The 27,020-nt window shown below is 38.7% G+C and overlaps 1 protein-coding gene and 1 long non-coding RNA gene across 2 annotated transcripts in view; one reads left to right on the forward strand and one right to left on the reverse strand.

Moving 5' to 3' along the window:
- Nucleotides 1-27,020, forward strand: part of RPS6KA5 (ribosomal protein S6 kinase A5) — a 30,218-nt gene extending 3,198 nt beyond the window's left edge. Inside the window, exons 2-17 of the mRNA XM_079948266.1 lie at nucleotides 2,885-2,956; nucleotides 3,678-3,896; nucleotides 6,489-6,604; nucleotides 8,928-9,035; nucleotides 9,737-9,820; nucleotides 10,328-10,431; nucleotides 11,837-11,987; nucleotides 13,913-14,074; nucleotides 17,013-17,138; nucleotides 17,810-17,943; nucleotides 18,644-18,737; nucleotides 19,689-19,859; nucleotides 20,910-21,101; nucleotides 22,937-23,096; nucleotides 24,618-24,781; nucleotides 26,754-27,020. Of these exons, the coding sequence (XP_079804392.1) occupies nucleotides 2,885-2,956; nucleotides 3,678-3,896; nucleotides 6,489-6,604; nucleotides 8,928-9,035; nucleotides 9,737-9,820; nucleotides 10,328-10,431; nucleotides 11,837-11,987; nucleotides 13,913-14,074; nucleotides 17,013-17,138; nucleotides 17,810-17,943; nucleotides 18,644-18,737; nucleotides 19,689-19,859; nucleotides 20,910-21,101; nucleotides 22,937-23,096; nucleotides 24,618-24,781; nucleotides 26,754-26,993 (2,297 nt within the window). The 3' untranslated portion in view covers nucleotides 26,994-27,020. The remainder of the gene's footprint in view (nucleotides 1-2,884; nucleotides 2,957-3,677; nucleotides 3,897-6,488; nucleotides 6,605-8,927; nucleotides 9,036-9,736; nucleotides 9,821-10,327; nucleotides 10,432-11,836; nucleotides 11,988-13,912; nucleotides 14,075-17,012; nucleotides 17,139-17,809; nucleotides 17,944-18,643; nucleotides 18,738-19,688; nucleotides 19,860-20,909; nucleotides 21,102-22,936; nucleotides 23,097-24,617; nucleotides 24,782-26,753) is intronic.
- On the reverse strand, nucleotides 1,308-26,950 carry LOC307200849. The gene is made up of 3 exons (XR_013832451.1): nucleotides 26,852-26,950; nucleotides 5,410-5,473; nucleotides 1,308-1,760 (listed from the first exon to the last, which is right to left on the reverse strand). It is a non-coding gene; the product is annotated as an uncharacterized lncRNA (long non-coding RNA).

Genomic DNA, 27,020 nt, shown 5'->3' on the forward strand with positions numbered 1-27,020 from the left:
GGTAGAAGCTGCTCTGGTTGACTAGAGCCAAAGGACGGTGTGATGGGAATGTGTGAAGGAAAAGTAAATATGTGTTTCCTTATAAAACCTGACTTCCATGCCAATGGTTTTCTGCTACCATTGAATATTACTTATACCCATTACATTCTTAACTTACCAGTAACTGGTAGTTGAGGGAAATAAGCATGGTACAAAGTTAGTTGGATAGAGTTACTATATTTAACCAATATATTAGTGTTTATTTATTAGGAGATTACACAGTACACAAGCTTAATACAGTACTGTCTCTTTAAATGGGTATATGCCATGTTAACTAGTTATTAGCACTTTAAATATCTACAGTAAAGGGTTTAGGGAGGTGGGAAATAAAGTGATCAGACAAGCAGTTCTACCCAGTTTTGATCTTTTTCAGAGCATTTTTTAATAATAGTTGGCTCAGTATTTCTATTACGTCCTCCTTTGTGTGTGTGAACACTAACAATATAGTATGAGATCTTCAGTTTTAAAATAAGTGCCACCATCTTAAACAATGTTTACTTTTATTGTTGTATTCTGCAGTATGTTGCCAAAGAGAACATAAAGTATCAAAATATACTATCTACTTAAGACGAGTTGACACCTGTTTTTCATTTTTTAATTTCTACTTTATCTCCTTACTTTGTGACTGTTATTCATCCTGACAGATAAGCCAGCTAAATCAAGCAGAAATTGGAAGGAAACCATTGCAAAAACTCCCTGAATGTTTCTCTCTTTTTTGAAATGATTATTAATGCTTCCCTCAAAACGGCTGCTAGGGAGGGATTTGTTTATAGTGCTTCATTTTCTTTTTATTGCTTCTCCCTCCTTTATCCTGTGCTTGATTGCTGCCTAAAATCTTGCATAAAAGCACATTTTACAGTATGTCACTGATTAAATTCTTGATGCATTAGTTCCAGCAAAACAAAATAAAAAAATTCCTTCCAGTAGCACCTTAAAGACCAACTAAGTTAGTTCTTGGTATGAGCTTTCGTGTGCATGCACACTTCTTCAGATACACTGAAACAGAAGTCACCAGACCCTTCTATATAGTGAGAAAGGGTCTGGTGACTTCTGTTTCAGTGTATCTGAAGAAGTGTGCATGCACATGAAAGCTCATACCAAGAACTAACTTAGTTGGTCTTTAAGGTGCTACTGGAAGCAATTTTTTTATTTTGTTTTGACTATGGCAGACCAACACGGCTACCTATCTGTAACTAGTTCCAGCAAGTGTGTAGGCATCTTGTATAGCACTGTGGCACACCTTGAATTAAACATAGAATAAAGCCTTCTGGTTTTTCATAGATGCTAGGCTGCTGCTAATGGGCACGATGTACTTCTGTAATGGCATACAGCTCATACTCATTACTTTTAGTTTATTCATGCAAATGAATAAAATGGATAGGTTTAGCAAGTAGGGTTAACAATGCTTTGTTCATATTCATTCCAGCTACTTCAGGTATTGCCTCAAAATCACAATAATTTGTTATTCAAATAAATTGTTCTTTATGTTTTATTTTACATATATGAATATATGTAGATATTGCAAGAAAGAATCACATCTAAGAAAAACATGTCTTTTTCAATTCAGCATGGGCATCCAGTTGTTGTTACATTGGTTAGAAAAACATTGAAGTCTCATTTTGAAAGGCAAATAAACTTCACAGTCTTTCTTTTGTAGTGTTTCCTCAGATGTGGTAACTCTTCAGTTTTTCATGTGGTAACTGTTTCACACCAACCATTTCCTATGTAAAAATGTGATAAAACCACAGTGTTAGAACCTGACCACTTCAGAAATAAATGTGAATTAGCTCTGTTATGATCTGTAATAAAGAGCCCCTGAAATCATGCCGGTTTTTCTCTCTGGACCTAGTTAGTTGCACATAGTTCCCATTTGAATCTCACTGATTTAAACTGAAATTAAATCTAACCAAATAGGTCTGGATGCAACCCATAATTTCTACAACATGTTAAAATGACCCATGTTTCATTTCCTTCATAAATAAAAACAGTCACTCAAATAGCAAACTTGGATAGTGAGTGCCTGTCAGTTTAGTAGTGACATGTGGCCACCCAAAAACTATTGTATACTCCCAAGTAGCGGGGGAGGGTGTGCAGTAACTTGTAAATTATGATAACAATGTTAAAAGAACAAAAAGGGTTGTGAGCTTCCAGGGCCTATGGTGTGTTAGGGGTTTCACTTGAGTGTTGCGGGGAATGGCTTGCTCAAACCCTTAAGTTGATTAGAATTTATAGGATGCATTTCACAGCCAATATCCCAGCTGCTAGTGCTGCTTCACCAAGTTGCCATGCCCTTGAAAAAAGGGGGAAGTGGATAGGAGGGACTAAGTTTATTTCACAGTCAAAATTCAATGCCTCTGAACTTGACCCTTTTCTCTTGAGGAAAGGAGATAAAAGATGGGGTGCAGAATGTGTGTGTAGGTTTTGAGAATGTCAGGAATCAGTGGTTTTCTCCAGCTCAAGTAATGTTCCATTATTAGTTCTGCATCTATAAAAGAGTTGGGAGGAGAGGCAGAAAACAAGAAGGGCTGGGAACTTTTGTTTTCCCACCTCATTCTACATCAGCAGCTGTTGACAGCAGCAGAACTTGTGAATGTTGTGATGTCTCAGCATAAGCTAAATTCTAATCTTATTTATTCATTTATAATACAAAATGGCTTCTAAACAGTTTTAATACAATGTGGTTTGGGGTCTAGACATCTAGTAGCTATTGTTGATAGCAGCTGACAGCAGCCTTGACCTGTTTGTTCCTTGTTTTGTGTTTGTTTGTGTGTGTGTGTGTGTGTGTGTGTGTGTGTGTTAGACAAAGCTAGTAATTTTACACTGAAATGTTTTTGTGTTTTCTTAGCAAACTTGACTGGTCATGTAGAGAAGGTGGGCATTGAGAACTTTGAACTGCTGAAAGTTCTTGGGACAGGAGGTAAGAATAGGCCCTCTTTGCTAATTAAATATGAAAATATTAAAGCAATTGTTAAGTTGTTGTTTTTTTATTAAAAATATCTTAAGTTTAATGACTGCATACACAATATGTTAAATGTAAAGTGCTCTTGTTAGGGTTCCTGCAAGGGACCATTATCCTTTTCAGGATATCCTATTCTATTCACTTCCCCATACCCTGTTTTTTTTTCTCAGTAGCAGTAACAAGTAGGACTGCTTCTTTACCCTTCTACCAGGTGCTTCCAGACAAGCTCTCCTTCAAATTATACCATCCGTTCCCCTTTTTTTCTTCTTCCAGACTTACACTCAGTATTATATGGCTGCTGAGAATGCTGAATACTTATTGGGTTGTTTTCCACCGTAGGTTTTTGTTTTTTGTTTTTTTAAAAAATCTGCTTCTGCATGGATACATGGGTATCCCCCATGTATTTTGACATCTCCCTTTTCTCATTTTTCCATTTCTATTATCACTTTCCATTTGAATTCAGTATTATTTCAGTCAAGGTATAGAAATGCCATTGAGTTCAGAGATTCCAATAATTATCTTTCTATGTGTATAGGGTTGGAATTACCTTGATTTAGGTACTTTGCTCAGTTGTGAAGATGGGAAAGTGATAGGAATTGAATACTATGGTATCCAATTACTCGTACAAATATCTGTTGTTTTTTGAGTATTTTATACTGTGCCATATGTTTGTTTTTAGCTTATGGGAAGGTGTTTCTAGTCAGGAAAATAAGTGGTCATGATGCTGGCAAGTTATATGCCATGAAGGTTTTGAAAAAAGCAACAATAATTCAAAAAGCCAAAACAACTGAACATACGAAGACTGAACGGCAGGTACTAGAACACATCCGACAGTCACCATTTTTGGTGACTTTGCATTATGCATTTCAGACAGATGCAAAGCTTCATCTCATTTTGGGTAAGTTTTAATATAACAACGAAATATTTTCACTGAAACAAAAAAAAAATCTAACATTAAAGTTCAGTGATTCCATGTTAAGAGTGCCAAGCCGGTCAATGGTAGAATATAATAAATATCCAAAGAGTTTACAAACCGAAGAATATGCTTTTAAAATTATTTGTTCTTATCATGGATCTATAAGGTTGTATTCAACATGCTCAAAGCAGACCAACTGAAATCAATAGACAACTTTTGCAGTGATCTGAAAGCAAGTCACATTAGAAAATGCAAACATTGATGCGTTATGTGTGTTAGATCTCCTGATAATGTTACAGAGGAAGCAACCAGGGTTGTACTGAGAAGAAGACAGGGGGTGGAAGAGTAAGGGGTTGGCTTGTGGTTCTATGCTGGAATGGAACACAGTTACACTGGAGCACCTGAGATAAACCAAGAAGCTGCTGGTTGTTAGCTTTAAGCCATTTATAAGTACCTTCTGACAAATCAGAAGGAGATGTGTGTTGAAATTGTATTTATGCAGGCTACCAACTGTGTGGCAGCTTAGATAAGTTTTCTCCCTTCAGTGCTGACATGCCCCACTTCAGGTTCATGAATGTTAACACATCTAGACAAGACTACAATCCTGCCCCCCGCCTCCCACCCTGCTTTTGAATATTTTCCTTTAATAACACAGCGTGTCAGTTTTGGTTTCCAGTTCACGGCTACAGATAGTTCCGTTGCATAACCCTTGTTCAAGCTTCTCTTATGCCTCTGAGAGATTTTGGGCTTGTCAGAGGCAAAGAGGGATCTCTACAAGGTGGTTTTAATCAAAATGGGTACCCCTGAAGCGCTTCATGGCACCTCGGTGATCTAGACATTTTTAAAAAATGCTGCAGACAAGTGGCTATTTTCACTTTCAGCAGTTGGGATCCAGGGAGAAGAGAGAGCAAACGCTAGAGTGAGGAGACTATGCAGAAAGAGAATTCCATTGTGATTGACTAGTCTAGCTTGTAATTGGAGAGACTGTGTTTACCAGTGCTCTCAAACTCTAGTGCTTTGAGGGAGAGAATTTTGCAAAAGTGGAATTTATGTATCTAAAGAAGATGTCAAGGTGAGAAGTCTGTTGTGACTGACAGGCCAAGTATATAATCCAGGGATTGGGCAACCAGCAGCCCATGGGTCAGTCTTGGTCCATCAGGAAGTCAGATTTGGCCCATGAGGCTTGGCCCCCTGTGTCAACTTGGGCAGCCTCTGAATTGGTCCAAGCTGAATCAAGCTATTTTACAATCTTGTGGTTCTTGCTCAGCCCTACTCTAAATTAACCTGTAGTTGAAACTCAATGGGCCAATTAGATTTTTGGTGCATCCTGAAGGAGAGGGCCCTTCAAATTCTCTAATTGTTTCTTTTCCATTTTATGTTGCATCCAGAATTGCAACAGAGCATCTACATTAGTGGGATTTTGTTGCACATTCTGCTGAGCTTTTTCTCTTCTCACCCAACTACTCATGGTTTATATATTTCTGGAAATTCTTACCTCCTCCCAGCAATGAGATAGAAGTTAATGCAGAGACTTTCACACTGGTTGTGCATTCTCTGTTCTAAGGAAAAAGAGAGGTTTAAATTCTAAAACTTCAGTTCCTTCTGTCTTTGCATCAAGGGTAATTAAACACACACACAAACATGCACTCTGGAGGACAAGCTAATTAGAGGACTATTTAGATTAGCACTGGTGGAAAGAGGAAGTGATTAATGACACAAGCCAGCAGGAGGAGCTTTTAAAAAGAAGGAAAAAACAGTGATAAGGAACCGCTACTGTGTTTCTTTTTGGTCTGATCTGTGGTAGAGGAAAACTTCATATGGTTGCTGATAAAACAGACTGATTAGGCAGTAAAGGTAAAGGTAAAGGTACCCCTGCCCGTACGGGCCAGTCTTGACAGACTCTGGGGTTGTGCGCCCATCTCACTTAAAAGGCCAGGGGCCAGCACTGTCCGGAGACACTTCCGGGTCACGTGGCCAGCGTGACATCGCTGCTCTGGCCAGAGCCAGAGCCAGAGCCGCACACGGAAACGCCGTTTACCTTCCCGCTGGTAAGCGGTCCCTATTTATCTACTTGCACCCGGAGGTGCTTTCGAACTGCTAGGTTGGCAGGCGCTGGGACCGAGCAGCGGGAGCGCACCCCGCCGCAGGGATTCGAACCGCCGACCTTTCGATCGGCAAGTCCTAGGCGCTGAGGCTTTAACCCACAGCGCCACCTGCGTCCCTTGACTGATTAGGCAAGGATGGCATAATCCCCACCCCTCTAAAACGTGAGTGAGTGAGTGAGGCATTGTCATCCCATGTTAAATGCCTGGAAGAATCCTTTGAGGGGAGAAATGGAACTCTGGGTCAAGCACCCTGGTGAAGTCATTTCTTTTCTATTACAAATGGTTGTCTCAGAGCAGCTTTTCCTTGGGGTCTGTCAGAGTTTTCATGTAACGTGTAGTTGGGTTCTTAAAGGTCTGTTATTCTTACTGAGCAAAATTGAGCAATTTAGAACAGATGATACTTCTTTCTGTTGTGTGTTTTTTTTAAAAAAATAAAGCTACATTAAATAATCAACTTCCTGTATCTTAGATTACATAAACGGAGGAGAACTTTTTACCCATCTTTCACAGAGAGAGAGATTTACTGAAGATGAGGTACGAATATACATTGGAGAGATTGTGTTAGCACTTGAACACCTGCACAAGGTAAAACTATGATTTGAACTTTTCTGAGAAATTCCATGTTTTTTAAAGTGCGAAAGAGGGGGAAAGAAGACTTGCGCTTTAAACTGTATAAACATTAAGGTAAAGGTAAAGGTACCCCTGCCCGTACGGGCCAGTCTTGACAGACTCTGGGGTTGTGCGCCCATCTCACTTAAGAGGCCAGGGGCCAGCGCTGTCCGGAGACACTTCCGGGTCACGTGGCCAGCGTGACATCGCTGCTCTGGTGAGCCAGAGCCGCACACGGAAACGCCGTTTACCTTCCCGCTGGTAAGCGGTCCCTATTTATCTACTTGCACCTGGAGGTGCTTTCGAACTGCTAGGTTGGCAGGCGCTGGGACCGAGCAGCGGGAGCGCACCCCGCCGCAGGGATTCGAACCGCCGATCTTTCGATCGGCAAGTCCTAGGCGCTGAGGCTTTAACCCACAGCGCCACCCATGACAAAATTCAGCACGCTGTTTGCAACAGCATGGGTGAAGAAGGCCTATTAAAAACCTGTCTATGGCCAGTTGTCTTTCTTTCTTTTGTTAATAGAATGTATACATTGTTTGATTATTTTTGAAAAAACAACCTCAAAGTGATTTACAAAAAGTTAACATTTAGTTTCCTCTAAGATGGGTTGCTGTGCCATGCACACCAGAGATTGTGTGTTAAAACAAACTGGTCTGTTTCAAAACAAGCCAGCAGCACCACAAGGCAGGATCAGATGAAATTGCAATTAACTGCTAGTGAAATCCTTCTGGATACACAGGAGAAGGGAGGCGTGAAAGAGTTTCTCTCCAGCTTGTTCCAGGTTGTGCATGTAGTTATGGATTATTCTTAAATGTGAACTAATATTAAGGTTCTTCCTATGTACAAAATACCTCCTTCACCTCCCACCACACAGCAAGTAGCGTGTTAAAAGCAGTAGCTAAATTACATGACAATGGGCCACTGGTAAATGCTATTTGTCTGTGGTTAATTATTGTTAACTTCAAACAAGTCATCTTAAGGTTCTTAGACTGGCAGGTTGAAACTAACCATAAGTTTGAGATCAGGATGACATGGCCAGCTATAATTAACTGAAAGTAGAACCCAGATTCCTCCTCTTTGACCATGCAAGAAGAGGAAAGGGTTGAGAGAAGTATACAAGCCTGAGGATCACTGCAGTTTGTGCATATTGCACTAAACCATGTTTTAGTGTGAAGCATGAACCCAGGCAGTGTGTGCATGAAACGAGGCTCACCGTATTTCCCCATAGCCATATTTTGGATTGTGTCATAATTTTGTTATGTGGGTCATTGACCTTAATAATCAATATTTGAGTCAATAACATAACGTAAGAGGAGCCTGCTGGATCAGACCAGTAGCCCATCTAGTCTAGCATCCTGTTCTCGCAGTGGCCAACCAGATGTCTTTGGTAAGCAGGATCTCTAATCCAATGGTTTAGAGATAAATGCATAAGCCTCAGGTTTGTGCACCCCACCACTGGCATGTCAGAGGATGTCAGAAGCATTTGCTTCCATTTTGTGTCTTGCGTCATTGTGTATAACCTGGGAGAAATTGTGATTAGTTTTAACTATAGATTATCAAAAGAAGCCAACTTCAAACTAGTTAATGATCCTGCTTTGTAATTGCAGTTCTAGATTCAGAGATAGCAACAAACAGTGGTTAATTGAAAAAGTTTTTCTTTCTAAATGAAGATATGTCATCATTTCTCAAATATTTACGCTATGCTTACTACACATAGAAAAAGTCTTCTCTAGTCTGCCCAGAAACTTCAGTTCCTGTTTTGACTTACCAATCATGCACATATAATTTAGTTTGCTACTTTGATTTAATGTGGGTGTTGCTGGGCCAAAGCAGACTGAATAAAAAATGACCAGCACTACAAAGAAGACAATATCATCCAGTGTGTCATTTCCTTTATTCAATAAACTGTCATGCCTGCTAGTTGTAATAGGAGTATTTAGAGTATTTGATTTAATATTCAGAATTATTTCTAGAGGTAAGCAGCATAATATTCCTCTAAAATTAATAAAAAGCACGTTATCTTACAAGTATACAAAATACATTTCTCCATTTGGTGTTCTATTTATATGTTATTAATTTAGTTGTAAATTAATGTCAGATCGGCACCATTTTTAAATATATATGAAGATGTATTCATAGGAAACTTGATTTAAATCAGGCCACCCTGTGTAAATATAGAGCACAGATAGGTTTTTTAATGCTAATAACCACACCTCAGTATATTTAGCATTCTAATAATTATGAGCATGCTTTAATATGCTTACTAGTATATAATGAATTTAATTTCTTTTTTCAGTTGGGAATTATATATCGTGATATAAAACTTGAGAATATTCTGCTTGATTCTGATGGCCATGTGGTACTGACTGACTTTGGCTTGAGTAAGGAGTTTGTTAGTGATGAAGTGAGTATCTGCATATGACGTGTTTGAACAAGTGATTGTATAAATGAAGGCAGAACATAAACAAGTTGAAATATTAGCTCTCATTGAAATCATCACATATGCATTTGAGCACAGAATTTGCTTCATAAGATTGTTCTCCAATGGATCATATGTCTACAACATAGTTTGTAAGCCTACAACAAACCATGGTTTCACATTTGTTTCTGCAAGACAAACCAAGATTGGTCTGCTGGATTCAAATACTTAGACAAGCTACACTTTGGCTAAATCATGGCTTAGTGTTATGTGCAAACCAGAAATTGTCATTTTACTAGTAAATACCTACTTTATCATTTTTTAAAAAAACAGAGTAATTGTTGATGGTTTGGCTCCACTTAGGCACCTGGTGTTTTCTTTTTGTGATGATAAATGACAGCAGGCGCTACTTTGGTAGATCAGAGAATGTAGGTTAATAAAAAATAAAAATCTTGATTCTTATATGAAAACCTGTGGCCTTCCAGATGTTGTTGGTCTTAATCACTCATCAGCCTCAGCCTGTGTGATCAACTTATATTTATAATATATGAAGTAGCATCTATTCTCAGAGTTGTCAGTTTGGACCGATAATAGAGGTGCTAGGAACTGTTAGTCTTTTCTCTTATCCTCATTTTGTCTTGTGATTCTGATATCAGTTAGTGTGTTGTGTGCCTTCTTTTTTTCAGAATGAAAGAGCATATTCCTTCTGTGGAACTATAGAATATATGGCTCCAGATATTGTCAAAGGAGGGGAGACAGGTCATGATAAGGTATGCTTTTCCTTAATAAAGCATATGGTGAAGTTTGTAAAACATTTAGATGTTGCTGAGGGAAGGGAAATGTACCCCTCTGCTTGTGGCCACACTTCCCTACTTATGAACTCACTGCTACCAGATAAAGGGGGAAATTATTTATATAAGACAACCCCAGGATGAATCAAGTTACACAAGTTAACCCTATAATCCACAAATGAACAGACAAGAATGATAGACAAAAAGATACGTATGATAGACAAAAAGATACGTAGTCCCATATAATATGCAACAATCCATAAAACAAGGTGCATCCAGTCAGTCCAGGACAGTAAAGCCCAGATCCTTCACATTAGTTATAATAATTTTACTTTCACTTATAATTTATTTCTATTTTATAAATTCATTTATCTTGATTTACCTCTAGCTGTGAAGATAGCTGTCTGGATAATTGTTATTTCTTAGAATAATTGTATTGGCTTAGTGTATTTTTCTGCTTTTATAATTTATATGATTATTTTATAGGCTGTTGATTGGTGGAGTCTAGGTGTTCTTATGTATGAATTATTAACTGGAGCATCACCTTTTACTGTTGATGGGGAGCGAAACTCACAAACTGAGATATCTAGGTAAGTTATAAAATTGGCTACAAATTATTAGATTTTTTAACTCCACTTTTAAAGAAAATATTATTTTATATAGTCTACATTTGTTTAACAATTTGTGGAAACCAGAGTACAATAAAAGATGTAGTGTACAAATACTACAGAGCTTGACTGGATGTTGTCAGAGTACTTTATGTTGAGCTTTAGACTTGCAGCAGCGGCTCCACTTCACAGGTATAATATGCTTATTAAGATGATCCACCCACAAATTCTTATGTCACCGATGGATTCCTGAATGCCCGTAGGAGCTTCTGTATTATATTACTGATGATCCTGTGAATGTTCTAAATGATAACTCCCCTCTTGGTTGCAGGATAAAATATAATCCATTAAGTAAGCACTGGGTAGATATATCCTTGCTACTTATCCAGAAATGATTTTAAAAAATCATATTTAATATTTTTCTGAAAGGTAGTACAAAGTTGAATACTTACTTTGATTTAGGCATAAATTCAAAGAGAAGCAAAGTCTGCCAATGTTGTTTGAATAAATGCATTTGGAAAAAGCAACTGCATCTTAGAAACATTCCTGTATAAGCAGCTAGGATATATCAATTAATGCAGGAGTTTTCAAACTTTCTACTCTTGGAGCCCATGTGAGACTGCTGAAAATTACAGAGGCCCATCAGTCACAGAAATAATTACTGATTTTATAATACACCTTTGGAAATGTTTAAATTCTTTGCCACATTGTTTTCCTTCTGGCAAAGAATCCTGTAGCTCAGCTTTCCGCAAGCTAAGTACAAACATTTGCTCTGGAGGTATTATTACTCAGCCGTTCTGTTTTAGAAAGAATTTCCTGATCCAAATGCTGTAAGTGGAGATGGATTTCTCTAATTATTTTTACTCATCTTCTGTAATTTCCCCTCCTATTCTCCTTTGGTACTCAACTTCTTCCTAATTCCCCACCCTTCCAACTGTCAATTTCTTTCATCCCTTATCCCTGGAACATCAGCATGCAGTGAGTTGCTAGTGCTGGTATTGATCCAAGCAGATGGAGGTCAGGGCAAGCAAATGTAGAGACGCTGAGCAGGCTGTGACACTGAGGCCCACTGAAAGTGACCCCAGGTCCAATTCTTGAGAAACACTGCATTGATGGGTCCTATTGACGCTTCCTAGATAAGGTTTATTGGCACCACCATTTCAAAGGGTCTTAGGTAGCAGGACTGGTACTAAAATCTGGGTAGCAAGAGTCTTTACTCTGACTGCTAGTGGCTCTCCATAAAGTTTTGGACTAGTCACTAGGTGGACCCAGCTGTCTTGACAAGCATATGACAGTTTGTACCACTTTATGACCACAATTCTACATACACTATCACCATGTGGTGAACATTTCACTACCTTGTTGGGATTTTCTCCCTGTTCCTCAGGAGAATATTGAAAAGTGAACCTCCTTATCCCCAAGAAATGACTGCTCTAGCCAAAGATATAATTCAAGGTCTTCTGATGAAAGATCCCAAGAAAAGACTGGGCTGTGGTTCAAATGGTGCTGATGAAATAAAACAGCATCCCTTCTTCCAGGTGAAACAAAACTAGATATTGTCTGTTTTTCATTTTTGCTTTGGAAACATGTTACTTTTTGTTTAGAAATATGTCTGGCAGGCATTAGAGAAAGGACTGCTATACTACTTCCCCTTAGCTACATGGTTCTCTGACATCACCCTCAGATCCACCTCAACTCCCCTGTATGTGCTTCACTCTCTTTTGGGGGTATAGTCCTGAGCTGGGTTGCTGCCAGGTGTTTTAAATCCTTGTTCTTTTCTCTGCCACTACAGATACCAAGTACTTAAATAATTGCCATCTCTAGCATAGCTGGTCAAGTTGCCTGTGTGTATGATGCAGCAATTATATTGATAACAGAAGTAATAAAAAGGTTTACAATTATTCATTGCACAGAAGCATATGGTTTCAATTATGTGCATTCTTACATGCTACTTGGGTGCATACAAACACTCCAACCCAATCTACCTAAGGTAGATAGGCCTAAGGTAAATCTACCTAAGGTAGATAGGCCTAAGGTAAATCTCAGCATTTATCCCCAAACAATGATCAACAACAATGCTGATCCTACTGTATCTTACTAACCTTGCCGCAACCTTCCACTCTCCCAAGCCAACTGCAGCTGTCTCCCACCAGTATTCAGCCCTTTCAAAACTCATATCCAACTATTACTCATTCTGAGCACACAAACCCCTGACCTTATTTTTACTATAGTTCACTTAATGTACTTACCTACAAATTTAACACAATACATAGTGTTACATATTAATTTCCCATAATTACTCTATTATTTATACAATATTATTTACATATAAGGTTTTTTTGTGGTGGTACGAAAATGATGGATTGTGATCTCCGGGAAAGACATGAAACTCCTCCTCTTCCTGTGTTAAAAATAAATAAATATTGACACAACTGAAAGATTCTAAAGTACAAGCAAGCCTTGATTTATGTGTGTGACTGTGCACACGCATATCGCGCAGAACCCGGAAGTGACCCAAAAATGTCACTAAAAGGAGTGAGGTGGGGCAGAATGGGGTGTTTCAAATATACACATTTTCACTTAAATGTGCGGTGCCTTGTAACGTAACCCCCACGTAAATTGGGAGTTGCTTGTAAAAGATAATTTAAAATTTCACTCCTATACACACCTAGCTGGGAGTAAGTACCATTAAAAAGAGCAAGCCTTACCTGGGAATAGACATTAATAGGATTACAATGTAAGTCATAGTTAAGAAGGCTGAAGTAAAATAAGCAAAGATTGCAAGCACAATATGTTAGTTCTGAAGTTTGTGAACAACGTGGAGAGCAAAGCCTTAGTTGCATCTTCTGTATTTATGCTCAACCACATTTGCCCAAAGAACGTATCTGAAGTCTTAGGCTGCAGTCCTATACACATTTACCTGGGAGTAAGTCTCACTGACGCAGGTGGCGCTGTGGGTTAAAGCCTCAGCGCCTAGGGCTTGCCGATCGAAAGGTCGGCGGTTCGAATCCCTGCGGCGGGGTGCACTCCCGCTGCTCGGTCCCAGCGCCTGCCAACCTAGCAGTTCGAAAGCACCTCCGGGTGCAAGTAGATAAATAGGGACCGCTTACCAGCGGGAAGGTAAACGGCGTTTCCGTGTGCGGCTCTGGCTCACCAGAGCAGCGATGTCACGCTGGCCACGTGACCTGGAAGTGTCTCCGGACAGCGCTGGCCCCTGGCCTCTTAAGTGAGATGGGCGCACAACCCCAGAGTCTGTCAAGACTGGCCCGTACGGGCAGGGGTACCTTTACCTTTACCTTTACGTCTCACTGAATGTAATGAGACTTAATTCCTGAGTGGATGTACGTCGGATTGCACTGTAAGTCATTATAAAACTTCCCTGAGCAATTCTCTTTGTCAGTTGAAATGTTCATCTTTTGCTCTTCTTTCATTACCTTCTAAAATTACTTTAATTTCTTTTTAGAAACTGAATTGGAATGACTTGGCTGCCAAAATAGTGCCAGCTCCATTTAAACCAGTAATTCGTGATGAATTGGATGTTAGTAACTTTGCAGAGGAGTTTACAGAAATGGACCCAACATATTCTCCAGCAAGCACACCACAAGCTGCAGATAAGCTTTTCCAGGTAATTGCATATAATATTATTATTATTAGGAACTCGTGCAGAGATAATTTCAGAATTAAATAAAATGTAGTGATGTTTCTGAAGGTGATTAAAGTGAATGAAGTTTGCTAGAGATGTTTTGATACTAACGTAAACAAATGGACTGAATAAAGTCTCATCATTATGCCTTCACTAGTATGGGAAGGAATAGTCATGCTTGCATGACTATGTAACCCATCCTAGGATCGTTAGAAAAAGTGCAGACTTAGTTGACAAGTAAAATTATAAAATAAAAAATATGACCATCATGTTATATATCCCACACTGAAAGATATGGCTGTGTAGCACTATTTGAGATGCATTGAGTTGGTGACTGACAGTATGCAAAGAAAGGTAAAAATGGCAAGTAATGGTGTGGGTTGGCTGTAAAGCATCATTTATAAATCTCAGAATCATCAGATCAAAATCGTTATTGATTTTGAAGGCAAAGGAAAAGGTATTAAATCTTGATTAGATAGTCAAAGATGATGATTAAGACTAATTTTGATTCCCTCCTGCCAACCCCATGAGACACAGTGAGGAATTTGACATTGCTCTCTTATAGTTTTGTCAGTGTAAGCATTTCTGCTTGCTAGATGGAATGATTCCTCATGCACCATTCTGGGGGTTCTCCCAACTCTACAGAGTGGATTTGGGGAAGGAGCGGAGGGCATGTGGGGGAGGAGGGAAGGGAAAACTCTGTTGCACTAGTAGGAGCCCTTGCACTGCCTTTCACTAGCATGCCCGGTTAGTTGAATCTGGGCCATGTTGCTGAACTCTGCTAGTGTACAAGAGCTGATCTAGAGCTCTATGAACTTCAAAATGGGCAAAAAAAGAAGAAATGTAAGCAGTATATGTGCATCCATTCTTCTACTCTTATAGTTGACAATAATAGAAGAGAGCCAGGAAACGTATTTGTTAGTTTTGCGCACTATAGAGTCAGAGCCTCTCAGGAAAGAGAAGATTTATGTTTGTTTCTTCAGGATCGGACCTTTTTCAATGAGCTGGATGGACTCTGGCATCTAAGTGAGGGGTACAGCAAAGTAAGAGAAGTAGGATGAGATACGTATCACAGAAAGCAATTTCAGCTGGTGTGGAAAGCAGAGCAGGCACGCTGGGGAACCACAGAAAGGCTTTCAGGATAAGAAAGCGATATAGGAACAGCCTGAGACGGTTGTCTGGGGGCTGTGCATGAGGCAGACTTTGGTGCACAGACAAAATCTGGGGAAGGTAGCAGAATTTAATAGTGACTGAAGTTTTAGAGGAGAAGGTAGCAGAAGAGTAGAGAGGCAAAACAAGCTTACCACTAAAACTAAATGGGCCCATTCTAGCCATGCCACATGTAAGGTACTTGATTCAAGTCCGTCTGTGATTGATAATCCTTTGCCCCGGTTTGTGTGTTTAAAAATCCTTCGTGCAAAGTGTCCTCATCACCTTATCTACATTGGGGAAGTTCGAATGAATGAAACCCAAGCATTGTCACAAACTCTCCCTATACTGGAGGAGAAGAGCTTCAGTTGGTTCCCTGTCAGATGTCCATGTAGATGTTCTGGCTCATATTTTATTTCCCTTAAATAAGTCTGGCAATGGGACTCCTTATGTTGGACATTTTCAAATGTATGAAATGAGTCTAAATGTAAACTGTAATGGAAAAAAATAAAAATATAAAGAAAGGAGCAGATCCTTCTTTTAAAATTGGAAGATTTGTATGCTACTTGCTCTTCTGATGAAAAAAAAAAGAGGTGTTGCTATTATCTTACAGAACAGGTCCTTGGTAGTCCAAGAGGAAATACGAGATAACAGGTAGATATATTATTCTTATTAAATTAGCAGGGTCAGATGTATCAAAAGTGTTAACCACTCTTTTATGTGTGTTTTTTAAAAAAAACCTTGATGAACACTATATAGTGCATTATTTTAGAGAGATACTTTAATAGTGTTCTTGGTAAGAGTATGGCTAGGCCCCACATCAAAGATAGCTGAATTTTTCCCTAACAATTCCAAAGGAATGGAAAAGAAAATAACAATTGATGTATGGAGTTTCTTCAATGCAAAACCTAAAGATTTTACTCATAGCCAAATAAATCTTACTCAATGATGTATTGGTTTCTTCCAGCTTAGTTCCAAAAACGTCAAAAATTCATCCAGTGAATTTTTGCGCACCAGTCTCATTTACATTGAGTTTTTCTTGAAATCTTACTTCTAAATGGTGGAGGTATAACAGAATTTTGCTTCAGTTTTGTTTTTGTGGAACATGTTGGAACTCTTTACGAGAATATTTTCAAAATTAATGTCTCTCCCAGTATAAGCAGGTTGAATATATGGAACACATGTAAGACATTAAACTATTTAAATACACACATACACACGTGTGTGTGAATATAAAACAATGATTAAATTTGAGGAGCAATTAACTTTACAGTTTAAAAAAGCAGAAATAGAACATAAAAGAAAATTGGAACTAAGGAATAAATCATGGTAATTCCACTGAGATTTTAGAATATAACATTTGTGTTTACCAGATAAAAATCCATTTGCCCAGTCATAATGTAAGCTTGTTTGATACCTTAACTGTAGGTTTCTTGAGAAGCTAGCCAGTTTGACGTATCACCCTTTGTCACCAGTGAAAAAGCTGTGAGTCAGTTTTTTAGCATTCTTTTTTATTTTTTACAAACTGAGCTTTTAATTGATTTTTTTTTTAATGGATCAGAAGATGGTTTAATTTCTTTCAGGCAGGCTTCCTCTTACGGTGATAAGAAGGTGCATAATTTCCTCGAATATAATGATTCTGGCTTATCTTGGATGCTGATTCTTTTTTTTCTGTCTGAATTACGCTTACCCTAAATTATTGAAATTACAATTAAAATTTGATAGCTGGAAACTCTGGGCATGATGGATATCTTTTATTTTTGTTCTTTAGGGATACTCCTTTGTTGCTCCTTCTATCTTATTCAAACGTAATGCAGCCACTATGGATCCTGTTCACTTCCTGACAGCAGTGGACCGACCTGGAATTACAAGTATTGCCAGGAGTGCTATGATGAAGGTAGCGTTAAAACTTAATATAGCAGTTGAATGTCCTAATTAAAAGATGTAACTCTGTTTTATAACGTATTTATAACTTGCATTGTTTCCCCCCCTGATATTTTCAGTTTAAGATATTTTAAAAGAAAATATTTAATGATAGAATTCTTAGTGGCCTTTTAAATGTGACTGTGCGGGGGTTGTTGTTTTTCTTGTTATTATGTTGTGTATTTTAAGTTTTTATTATGCTGTATGCAGCCATGTGATCTATGGATGAAGAGCAGTACAGAAGTCTAAACAAACAAACAAACAAATAAATATTACATTACTTTGCTATTTCCCAAGGCAGGAAAAAGGACATACTGTAAACTTGCAATTAGTACAGGTGGTGATCTTGGTGATCTTTTTAGGCACATCCAACTGACGTGTGACCACTGATGCGCTGGTTGTTTTCGACCTGGAAGAGGGAGGGATGGGGGTGGAATGGGCTTATGGGTGCTCCACCAACACTCGCGAAGGCCAGGAACGGAACCCCTGCACAAATTGGTTGCCGCCTGTGGTATTCTAATACAGCACAAAATATGTTTTGCTGTAATTAAAAATTCTCAAGTAACTTTGTTCTTTTTATTTTTTCTTTTATTCAGTAAAGATTACTAAATACAGCCAGTTTCCCTCTCCTGCTATCTCTTGCAGGACTCTTCATTTTATCTTCACTATGAACTGGACCTGAAAGAAAGACCACTGGGAGAAGGAAGTTTTTCCATCTGTCGAAAATGCTTACACAAAAAAACTAGCCAAGAATATGCAGTAAAAATCATTAGTAAAAGGTTAAATGTTTTCTTCTTTTCATTTCTTACAAATTTGAATAATGAAAATAGCTTTTTTGTTGTTGTTTTACCTTAAAAAATGCCTCTGCTGCCCTTCAATATAGATATTCTCAGGGCCGCTTACTCAACAACATAGTTAAAAAGCATAAAATAATGGCAGTGGTTAAAGAATAATGGTTTAACAAATAAAAATGCAGGGAAAGAAAGAAGCTTTTGACTGACACTAAAAAGACAAGCAAACCATCAGCCAGATGAGCTTCCCTAGGGAGAATTTTAATTGATTGATTGATTGATTCATTCATTCATATACTGCCCTATACCCAGAGGTCTCAGGGAGGTTCACAGAACAAAACCAGAATATAAAACCACAAACTATATAGTCAAAATATTTCATGACTGAGGTGCCACCATTGAGTAGGTCCCTTTCCCAGTTGCTGTCCTCCTTGCTTCTGAGGGTGTAGCCGAAGAAGGAACTCAGAAGATGACTCCGCTAAAGCACAAACATGTTTTTAAAAAGGCAAACATACTTGATTCTTTAATCTGAAGATTTACTACCAAATTGCTGCCCTGTTCACAATACAACCAAATGTGCCCCTATAGGATATTTTTAGAGTTTGTATAGTACAGACTCATAATTGTTTATATCCAAGGAAATGCTTGGATTGTTAAATTGTTACAAACTGACTTCTTAATATTTCAGGCTAGAAGCCAACACTCAAAGAGAAATAACAGCTTTAAAACTTTGTGAAGGACATCCCCATGTCGTGAAGCTGCATGAAGTTTACCATGATCAGGTATTTAAAACAGTAAATATTGTAGAATAATTTGCTTACATTTGAACTAAACATTTTGTAAACTAAGCTGACTTTGCACAGTATAGGCATGAGATCCTGGAAGCCAAATTTTGATTGCTAGGTAGGATGCGAGGTTGTTTTGATGCTAAAACTAGGGCTGAAACCATACAGGAGTGGGCATAGATAATTTGCTTTCTTCAGGCTTACCCACACCTGGTCAGGTACCCTAACTAATCATCTTGCCCAGGAAGGGAATATTATGTAGCTAGAGTTAGTTTCAAATCACAATATTTGCTTCTTTACTTTTACCACACAATTGCATGGTGGTAGTGTTACTGTTGCGATCCAACTTGGAGAAGGCTGTGACCTGCTAGTGGGTCCTGATCCACCAGTTGAAGACCAGTACTGTATACTATATACACATAATGTATGTCTTCCTGTATAATAAAAAATCTAAGGCTGTCGTCATGGTCTGCAGTTCACATAGCTGTCTACAGATGACCACTCCATCTTCAGTGTGAGGGACAGCAGGCAGAAGAGCAAGGAAACAGTGCTGGTGGCAGGCAGCCCAGGGGAGCTGTTTAATGGAGCAGGGAGAGATGTTTCAGAGGAGCTGACCAAGCTGATCTCTGAAGTGCCTTCTGCCTTTCTTTAAAAAGGATTGGGAGTTTGGGCAAGCTGGGGAGAGGGAGAGGGAGAGCTGTGAGGGGATAGGCAAAGGGGTGGGTGATGTTTAAAGAAGGGGGGGGGGTTGGTGGATACGCAGGGTTGGTGAGCAGAATAAGCCGGGGTGGGGTACTATATACATACAGTAGCTTTTTGAACCTGGAGGAATTTAAAAGTAAACAGTATATATACTTGAATATTAAATACATCTAGCTGATTATTGTCCCTTGCATTTTGAAATAAACGTTCTAAAAAAGAATTTGCATGCAAATATATTGTTTACAGCTCCACACTTTTCTAGTAATGGAACTTTTGAAAGGAGGAGAATTACTTGAACGTATCCAGAAAAAGAAGCACTTCAGTGAAACTGAAGCTAGTTATATAATGCGCAGACTTGTTTCAGCGGTGAGCCACATGCACGATGTAGGAGTAGTCCACAGAGACTTAAAACCTGAGGTATGACATTTTCAGCTTCTTGTAATAAGTTTTCTAGTAATGATTGAGACAGTTCACTTTTCTCATTAGGATGGAGTTTATATGTTGTGATTTGTTCATTAAGTATGAAATGAATTATCTCTGCTCCTTGTGGTACGTTTTACCTGCACCTCCTGCCAACGGGACTGCCCATTGAGCATGTGTATTTTATTTTATACTTTTTCTATTTTAGCTGTAAGCCGCTTTGGGTCCCTATCAGGGAAAAAGGCGGGATATAATTAAATACAATTATTATTATTATTATCATTATCTATGTTGTCTAGAAAATCTGTATTATGACGTGACGAATGCATATACATTATAACAGAAACGAGTCTATTTCTTTTTCTTTTTATGCTCTCTTCACTTAATTGTGTGTTCTGTTCTTGGTGATGACTTAATTCGGCTGTCAGGCTTATATGTAGTTTAAAGTGTTTCTCAGATGGATTCCAGTTTCCATTAGCCCCAGCCAGCATGGCCAATGGTCATGGGAGTAGATAGGGAGATGTCCCGTCCCTCCAGTAATACTAGAACTGGAATATCAGAGAATTCTTCTTCTAACAACGTGTGCTTAAACTATGGAATTCCCTCCTGTAGGATGTGGTGATAGCCACTAATTTGGATGGATTTAATAGCGGATTAGACAAATTAATGGGGGATAGCACTTTCAATGAATACTAGACATAACAGCTACTATGTTCCACCTCACTGTCAGAGGTAGTGTGCCTCTGAACACCAGTTGCCGCGAATCACAAGTGGGGAGAACACTGCTGTGCTCATTGGCTGCTTGCAAGCACTCCATAGGCAACTGACTGCCCACTGGACTAGGTGTGTCTTCGGCCTGATCCAGCCAGGCTTTTCCTACGTTTTTATGATGTGAGTTGTAGTCTAATATCTGCAGGGCTACAGGTTCCATATCCCTAACAGAAGGCATAACTGCAGTTATCTCAAGTATATAAAAATAAAGAATGTATTTAGGTTTATATTGACAGCATATCTTGCAAATCTCAAATTTAATTTTCTCTCTCTCAGAATTTATTATTTACAGATGAAAATGATAGTTCAGAAATAAAAATAATTGATTTTGGATTTGCCCGCTTAAAGCCACCTGACAATCAGCCTCTTAAAACACCGTGTTTTACCCTTCATTATGCTGCACCAGAGCTCTTAAATCATAATGGTTATGATGAATCATGTGATCTCTGGAGTTTGGGAGTCATTTTGGTAAGCTAATTGCTCATTTTATTCTGCATTTTTAAATAACTGACAAGCATTTGGTCAGATTGCTAGTGGAAAAGGGTTGCTTATAATGGCCCCAGATTAAAGTATGAGTGCTGACCATTAGTTAGTGGAATGTATATTTACTGGACTTGTGCAGATATAATATTGGCTATCTTAAGAGGGGAGGGGTTGAATTCAACCTTAGCTGTTTGCAAACCGAATGCTTTTGATGCATTCCCACTGACAGAAGTAGGGAGTTACAACACTGGCAAAAGTGAAAAAAATTTCATTTGAGTGAAGTGAAAATGTTCTCAGGTGGGATATGAAGTCCCTCTAATGCTCAAAGGCAAGATTGCTAATTTAGAGGACTGTGTTCACATCCAGCTACCTACCACCAGTTTTACTCCTGCTTTCATGCCGAGAGCTTGTGTCCCAAACTTGTCTTTCTGCTTTGTTCAGACATTTCTGCCCTTTTTGTGAGTTCTCAGTTGTGTCTGTGTGGTGTTTATTGTCTCTTTAGCTCCCAGGCAGTGCTACAGCAGTTTTAGAGAAGACTTTGGCCAGAGTCAAGAGACAACCGCTTAAAATTAAAGGTAGCCCATAAGCACTGCATTCTTTCAGCCTGTTTAGTGACATCAGTTCTTCAACTGGCATCACTGTCAAGTGGTCAGAGAGCTGTGCCTTTAACTGAGGAACAATTTCCCTCTCTGTCATTCCTTCCATTGTGCCCCTGATAATGATAACTGACAAGACTACTTTGCCTGTCAGCAAAAAAAGCAGTAAGAAGGCAGTGGATAAAAAGGTGGGCCACCAGAGGGAGTTTGGCCATGTGCATCCAGACATGGCATGAGCCTATGTTCTTCTGTGTTCCCTGTGGTTTGTTTCATATTTGTCTATGTGTGGGATTTCACAGCTTAGATGGTTGTATGCTGGTAGGAGCTGGCTGGATGTGAGCAAGACCCTTTAAATTACAGTAGTTGTACTTCTGCCTTCAAGTGCTAAGGGGAGCTCTCATCTGAGAGCATCTTATCACTCAAAGAATAATACTTTTCATATAAGACCAGTGGTCCTTTTGTACTGATTACGCTGCCCCCTTGCAGTCACCACATACCTTTCCAGAGGGTCCAGAATTGGCCAAGTGAGTCATTAAGCGGGTGCAAGGGGTTGCAGGGAGAGGGGGTAGTGGCAAAAATCCCTTCCACTTGTGGGAATGCCCTCTCAGTGGAACTCCATGCAAGTGATGCTCCTGCTGACAGGAGGAAAGCTTGGATCCGAGTTAAGGAGTGGACCATAGAACCACACACTTTTCCATAGCAGCTTTGCTTAAGCACGATTTGATAATCAAGTTCAAATCATAGGTAATCAAGAAATCTCATTAGTCTTAAGCACAGTTAATACCTGTTGTGATATATCCCTTAACTATGCCTAGTGCAGGGTGTGTAATGCAGGAGGGGAACGTGTGATACCTCATCTGGCTACTGATCTCTTAATAATGACTACGAAAGAAAGTCAGTATGTTTTTCTGCATAGCCCACTGTTATAGAAATAACACCAAAAGGATAGTATATTTAATGCTGGAGATTTTATCACTTGGTTTCAGGAAAGTTTACTGAACCTCAACTGTTCTGTAACTTCTGAAAATATTATCTTAAATTGTGTGGACATGTAAAAATTGTCCTGTTTTCCCTCTAATGTAATGTAAATTGCTTAGCTAACTGTAGATTGATTATGGCACGTTTAATTTGTGTGTTTGTGTATACATTTCTCTCTCACTCACACACAGACATACACACACCCCTATGTGTAGTAGTGATTCAGAATTTTTCATTTTTGAAAAGTATACAATGCTCTCAGGACAAGTACCCTTCCAGTCTCAAGATAAAAATGTAACATGCACAAGTGCATTGGAAATTATGAAGAAAATTAAGAGAGGAGAGTTCTCTTTTGAAGGAGATGCTTGGAAGAATGTCTCTCAGGAAGCCAAAGATTTGATACAAGGTATATATATTGACCCATAATTTCTTTACTATGTTTCTAGTAATTCCTGTAACTGTTAGTATAATTCTATAATATAGAATAAATCTATAATATAGTAGTATAATTCTTGAAATTAATTAAAATGAAGATTTCTAAGGAAGATAGTACAATACGTACAATTGCCTGTGATTTGATTGACTCATTTGGCCCTAATTGGTGTCTGCACCAATCTTTTGCTGACAAGCTTCAGTTAATCTCTTATATCCCAAATTTTTAAGTGTGAAAGTTGAAACAAAATATTTGGATAGTTTGATTAGGGGGAACTTTTGAAGACAAAATAGTTAGAAAACAGAGTATAAGGATTTAAATTAATATGAATCATTGATTTAGATTAGCAGTAAAAAAAGTCGTCTTCCCCGTATTGCTCATTTCTACTTCTTGCTTCTTTGACCCAACCCCACCTTCAGAAAGCCAAGTAGCAAGTAAAATTGAAATGTTTATGATTAATAGGTAGATCGGCCAGGTGAAAAAGAGGGCAATTGTGTAGTTCTGTAGAACACTGGTCCTCAGCTGGTGGGTCAGGATCCAATAGTGCAGCGGTTCTCAACCTGTGGGTCCCCAGATGTTGTTCGACTACAACTCCCATCATCCCTCAGCTCTGGCCTTCCTAGCTAGGGGTGATGGGAGTTGTAGTTCAACAACATCTGGGGACCCACAGGTTGAGAAAGGCTGCAATAGTGGTTTGCAGCCTGATCCACTGTGAGTTGTAACAGGAGCATTACCACCATGCAAATGTATGGTAAAATAATAATAAATGGGTACCCGAATGGGTTATAAGTGGGTCCCATATCTGAAAAGGTTAAGGATACATGCTGTGGGTGAAGGAATTTCAGCAGATGTAGCTGACTGATTGAAGCAAGGTTTGATAGTTACTGGGAAGACTAGAGCAGTTTGTTTTCATCAGGTGAAAATAAAATGCCTAGAGTTAGTAGCTAGAGTATAAACATTCATATCTGAGAAATGATCAAATTTGTTATTTGTTACATAGGTTTCTTGAACTCATTGTTTCTGGGAGGGGGATTGATTTAGGTTAGATATTGACTTGAGCTAACATGCTTATATCCTTGTTTAATATTAACAAGTTATATGTAAGGGAAACATGGTATTTGCAGGTTTTTTAAACTAAAAATCTGATACGTTTTAATCATTTACTTTTATACACCCCGTTAAATAAAGTTTGGAGTTCATACACTTCAGGATAGCTGCTGTCGTGATAATTTAATCTTATTTCCTAGATGTTATGAAATGATTCCATGCAACTTCTACAAATACTCAATAAATACTGTTATAAACTATTTATTTAATAATGATGCTCTGAGTATATTCAAGATTGATTTGTATGATTCTAAAATCTAAATTGAAAGTTATAAGCTGGATTGTTGAAGCAGTTCATTTTTGTTTATGGGTTTGGCATTCCTTATTTAATATTCATTTATAAACTGTGGTTCATTGATTTAAGAATGTCTAATAAATTCCTATTAGGACTTCTTACAGTGGATCCAAATAAGAGAATTAAAATGACCAGTTTGAGATACAATGAATGGCTTCAAGATGGTAGCCAACTGTCATCCAACCCGTTAATGACTCCAGACAATTTAGGATCTTCAGGAGCTGCTGGACACTCTTATGTCAAAGCAACCTTTAATGTAAGCTCATATAGTCTTACTTTCTAAACATTAAACCATGTGCTTCTTTTGTCAGCCTATCATTTAAAGTGGGATGCACTTTAGTTCCATATACATTCAGAAATGTCTACAGCTTTATCTCAAACTGAGGATTCTTCACCTTGACCCCTGCTTTCTCTGTTAGTCCCAGTGGGGTTCTTGAACATGTGGATCATGATGTAAAATTGGGAGAATAGTGGGGGGGGGGGAGGGGTAAATTGGAAGAGTTAACACTCAAACTACTGTTGAAAAAACCTTTGAGACATCAGGTCCTGTTTCTGGTTCTGCCAATAGTTGTCTGCCCCGAAGGTAATGATCTCCGCTTACAAAATCCTTCCTGCTCACTTGTTCTTCTGGCTAAAGCCAGGGCTGCATTTATATATCAAACTAAATGTAAATAAAAATTAAATAAATTTTGTTGTTTATACCCCGCCCATCTGGCTGTGTTTCCCCAGCCACTCTAGGTAGCTTCCAGCAAAAATATTAAAAATAATAAAATATCAGACATAAAGACTTCCCTGAACAAGGCTGCCTTAAGATGTTTTCTAAAAGTTGTGTAATTCTTTATCTCCCTGACATTTGATGGGAGGGTATTCCATAGGGAGGGCGCCACTGCTGAGAAGGCCCTCTGCCTGGTTCCCTGTAACTTTACTTCTCACAGTGAGGGAATCACCAGAAGACTCTCGGAAGAGGACCTCAGTGTCCATGCTGAATGATGGAGGTGGAGACACTCCTTCAGCTATACCAGGCCAAGGCCATTTAGGGCTTTAAAAGTCAGTATCAACACTTTGAATTGTGCTTGGAAACATACTGGCAGCCTGTGAAGATCCTTTAGGACTGGTGTTATATGGTCTCGGCGGCCACTCTCAGTCATCAGTCTAGCTGCCACATTTTGCATTAGTTGTAGTTTCCAAGTCATCTTCAAAGGTAGCCCCACATAGAGTGCATTGCAGTAATGCAAGCACGAGATAACCAGAGCATGTACTACTCTGGTGAGACAGTCTGCGGGCAGGTAGGGTCTCAGTCAGCATCCGAGATGGAGCTGGTAGACAGCTGCCCTGAGATGCTAAGAGAATAGAATATACAAGTATTATAAAGATTATAATAATAATACAAACATTATGACACCCATTTTTTGAGATTCAGAATCTGCATTAACGAAGGATCAAGGTACACTGAAAAGAGCACTCTCTAAATCCAACCTTCTATAGTTCTTTTCCTCAAAAGTACTTCTTAAACTAATTTTTAAAACTTAAACCAAATTCTCTTCCATTCCTTACTATTTTTTGAGAAAGATGGCAATCTTTCCCCAAACCCTGTGCAATTCCCACAAAGCTAATAAATTGTCAACTCTTATGCCCCAGCATCCATTTCTGTCACCAAATCTACAACTGACTCCAAGCCTCATATTTAGCCAAGATATGGACTAAGCCCCTCAAATGGGTGTCAGAAGGCCTTAGTGTCACCACATTGTGTTTGATAGCTGCTGAGGTTCCAGCATCACTGATGCTTACTCAGCCCCAACCTTCAATGCTGCATTTGCACTGGGTCTAGGTCTGACACATAAAGGTGTGAGTCCATCAGAATGTAGTTTGCCTAGGACCTCTTGGCACAGCCCCTGACACTAATAAGTATTTCCGGAAGAAATGGTGGAATGAATTAGGCTTGTTGCTTGTAGTATGGAAGCCTACCTCTCTGCTTTTAGGATACCTACCATTTGTGAAACTGCCAGGAACAATAGGTAAATTTACATTAGAAGCTAGGATTGTAGCCTACAACAATATTAAATGGTATATTAATTGTTGGATATTTAATCAAGTCTTCTTGCTAAAAATATTTTGAAGTCCGTAATGCAATTCTTTAGGGGAAATATTCTTAATACTTTCATATTTAAGCAACTATAAAAACTGGTTTCAGTTTGAATATACACAAATGCATTTATCTTTTAAAATAGGCCTTTAACAAATATAAGAGGGAAGGATTTTGCCTACAGAATGTTGACAAGGCACCTCTTGCAAAAAGAAGGAAGATGAAAAAAACAAGTACAAGTACCGAGACTCGAAGCAGTTCCAGTGAAAGTTCTCATTCTTCTTCTTCTCATTCGCATGGTAAAACTACTCCTACAAAGACCCTGCAGCCAGCAATTCCTGCAGACAGCAATAATCCAGAGAGCATCTTCCAATTCTCTGACTGAAAAACAGAGATTTGCTCTGATGAAGAA

This window comes from Podarcis cretensis, assembly GCF_951804945.1.
Source record: "Podarcis cretensis genome assembly, chromosome: 1".
Lineage (NCBI taxonomy): Eukaryota > Metazoa > Chordata > Lepidosauria > Squamata > Lacertidae > Podarcis > Podarcis cretensis.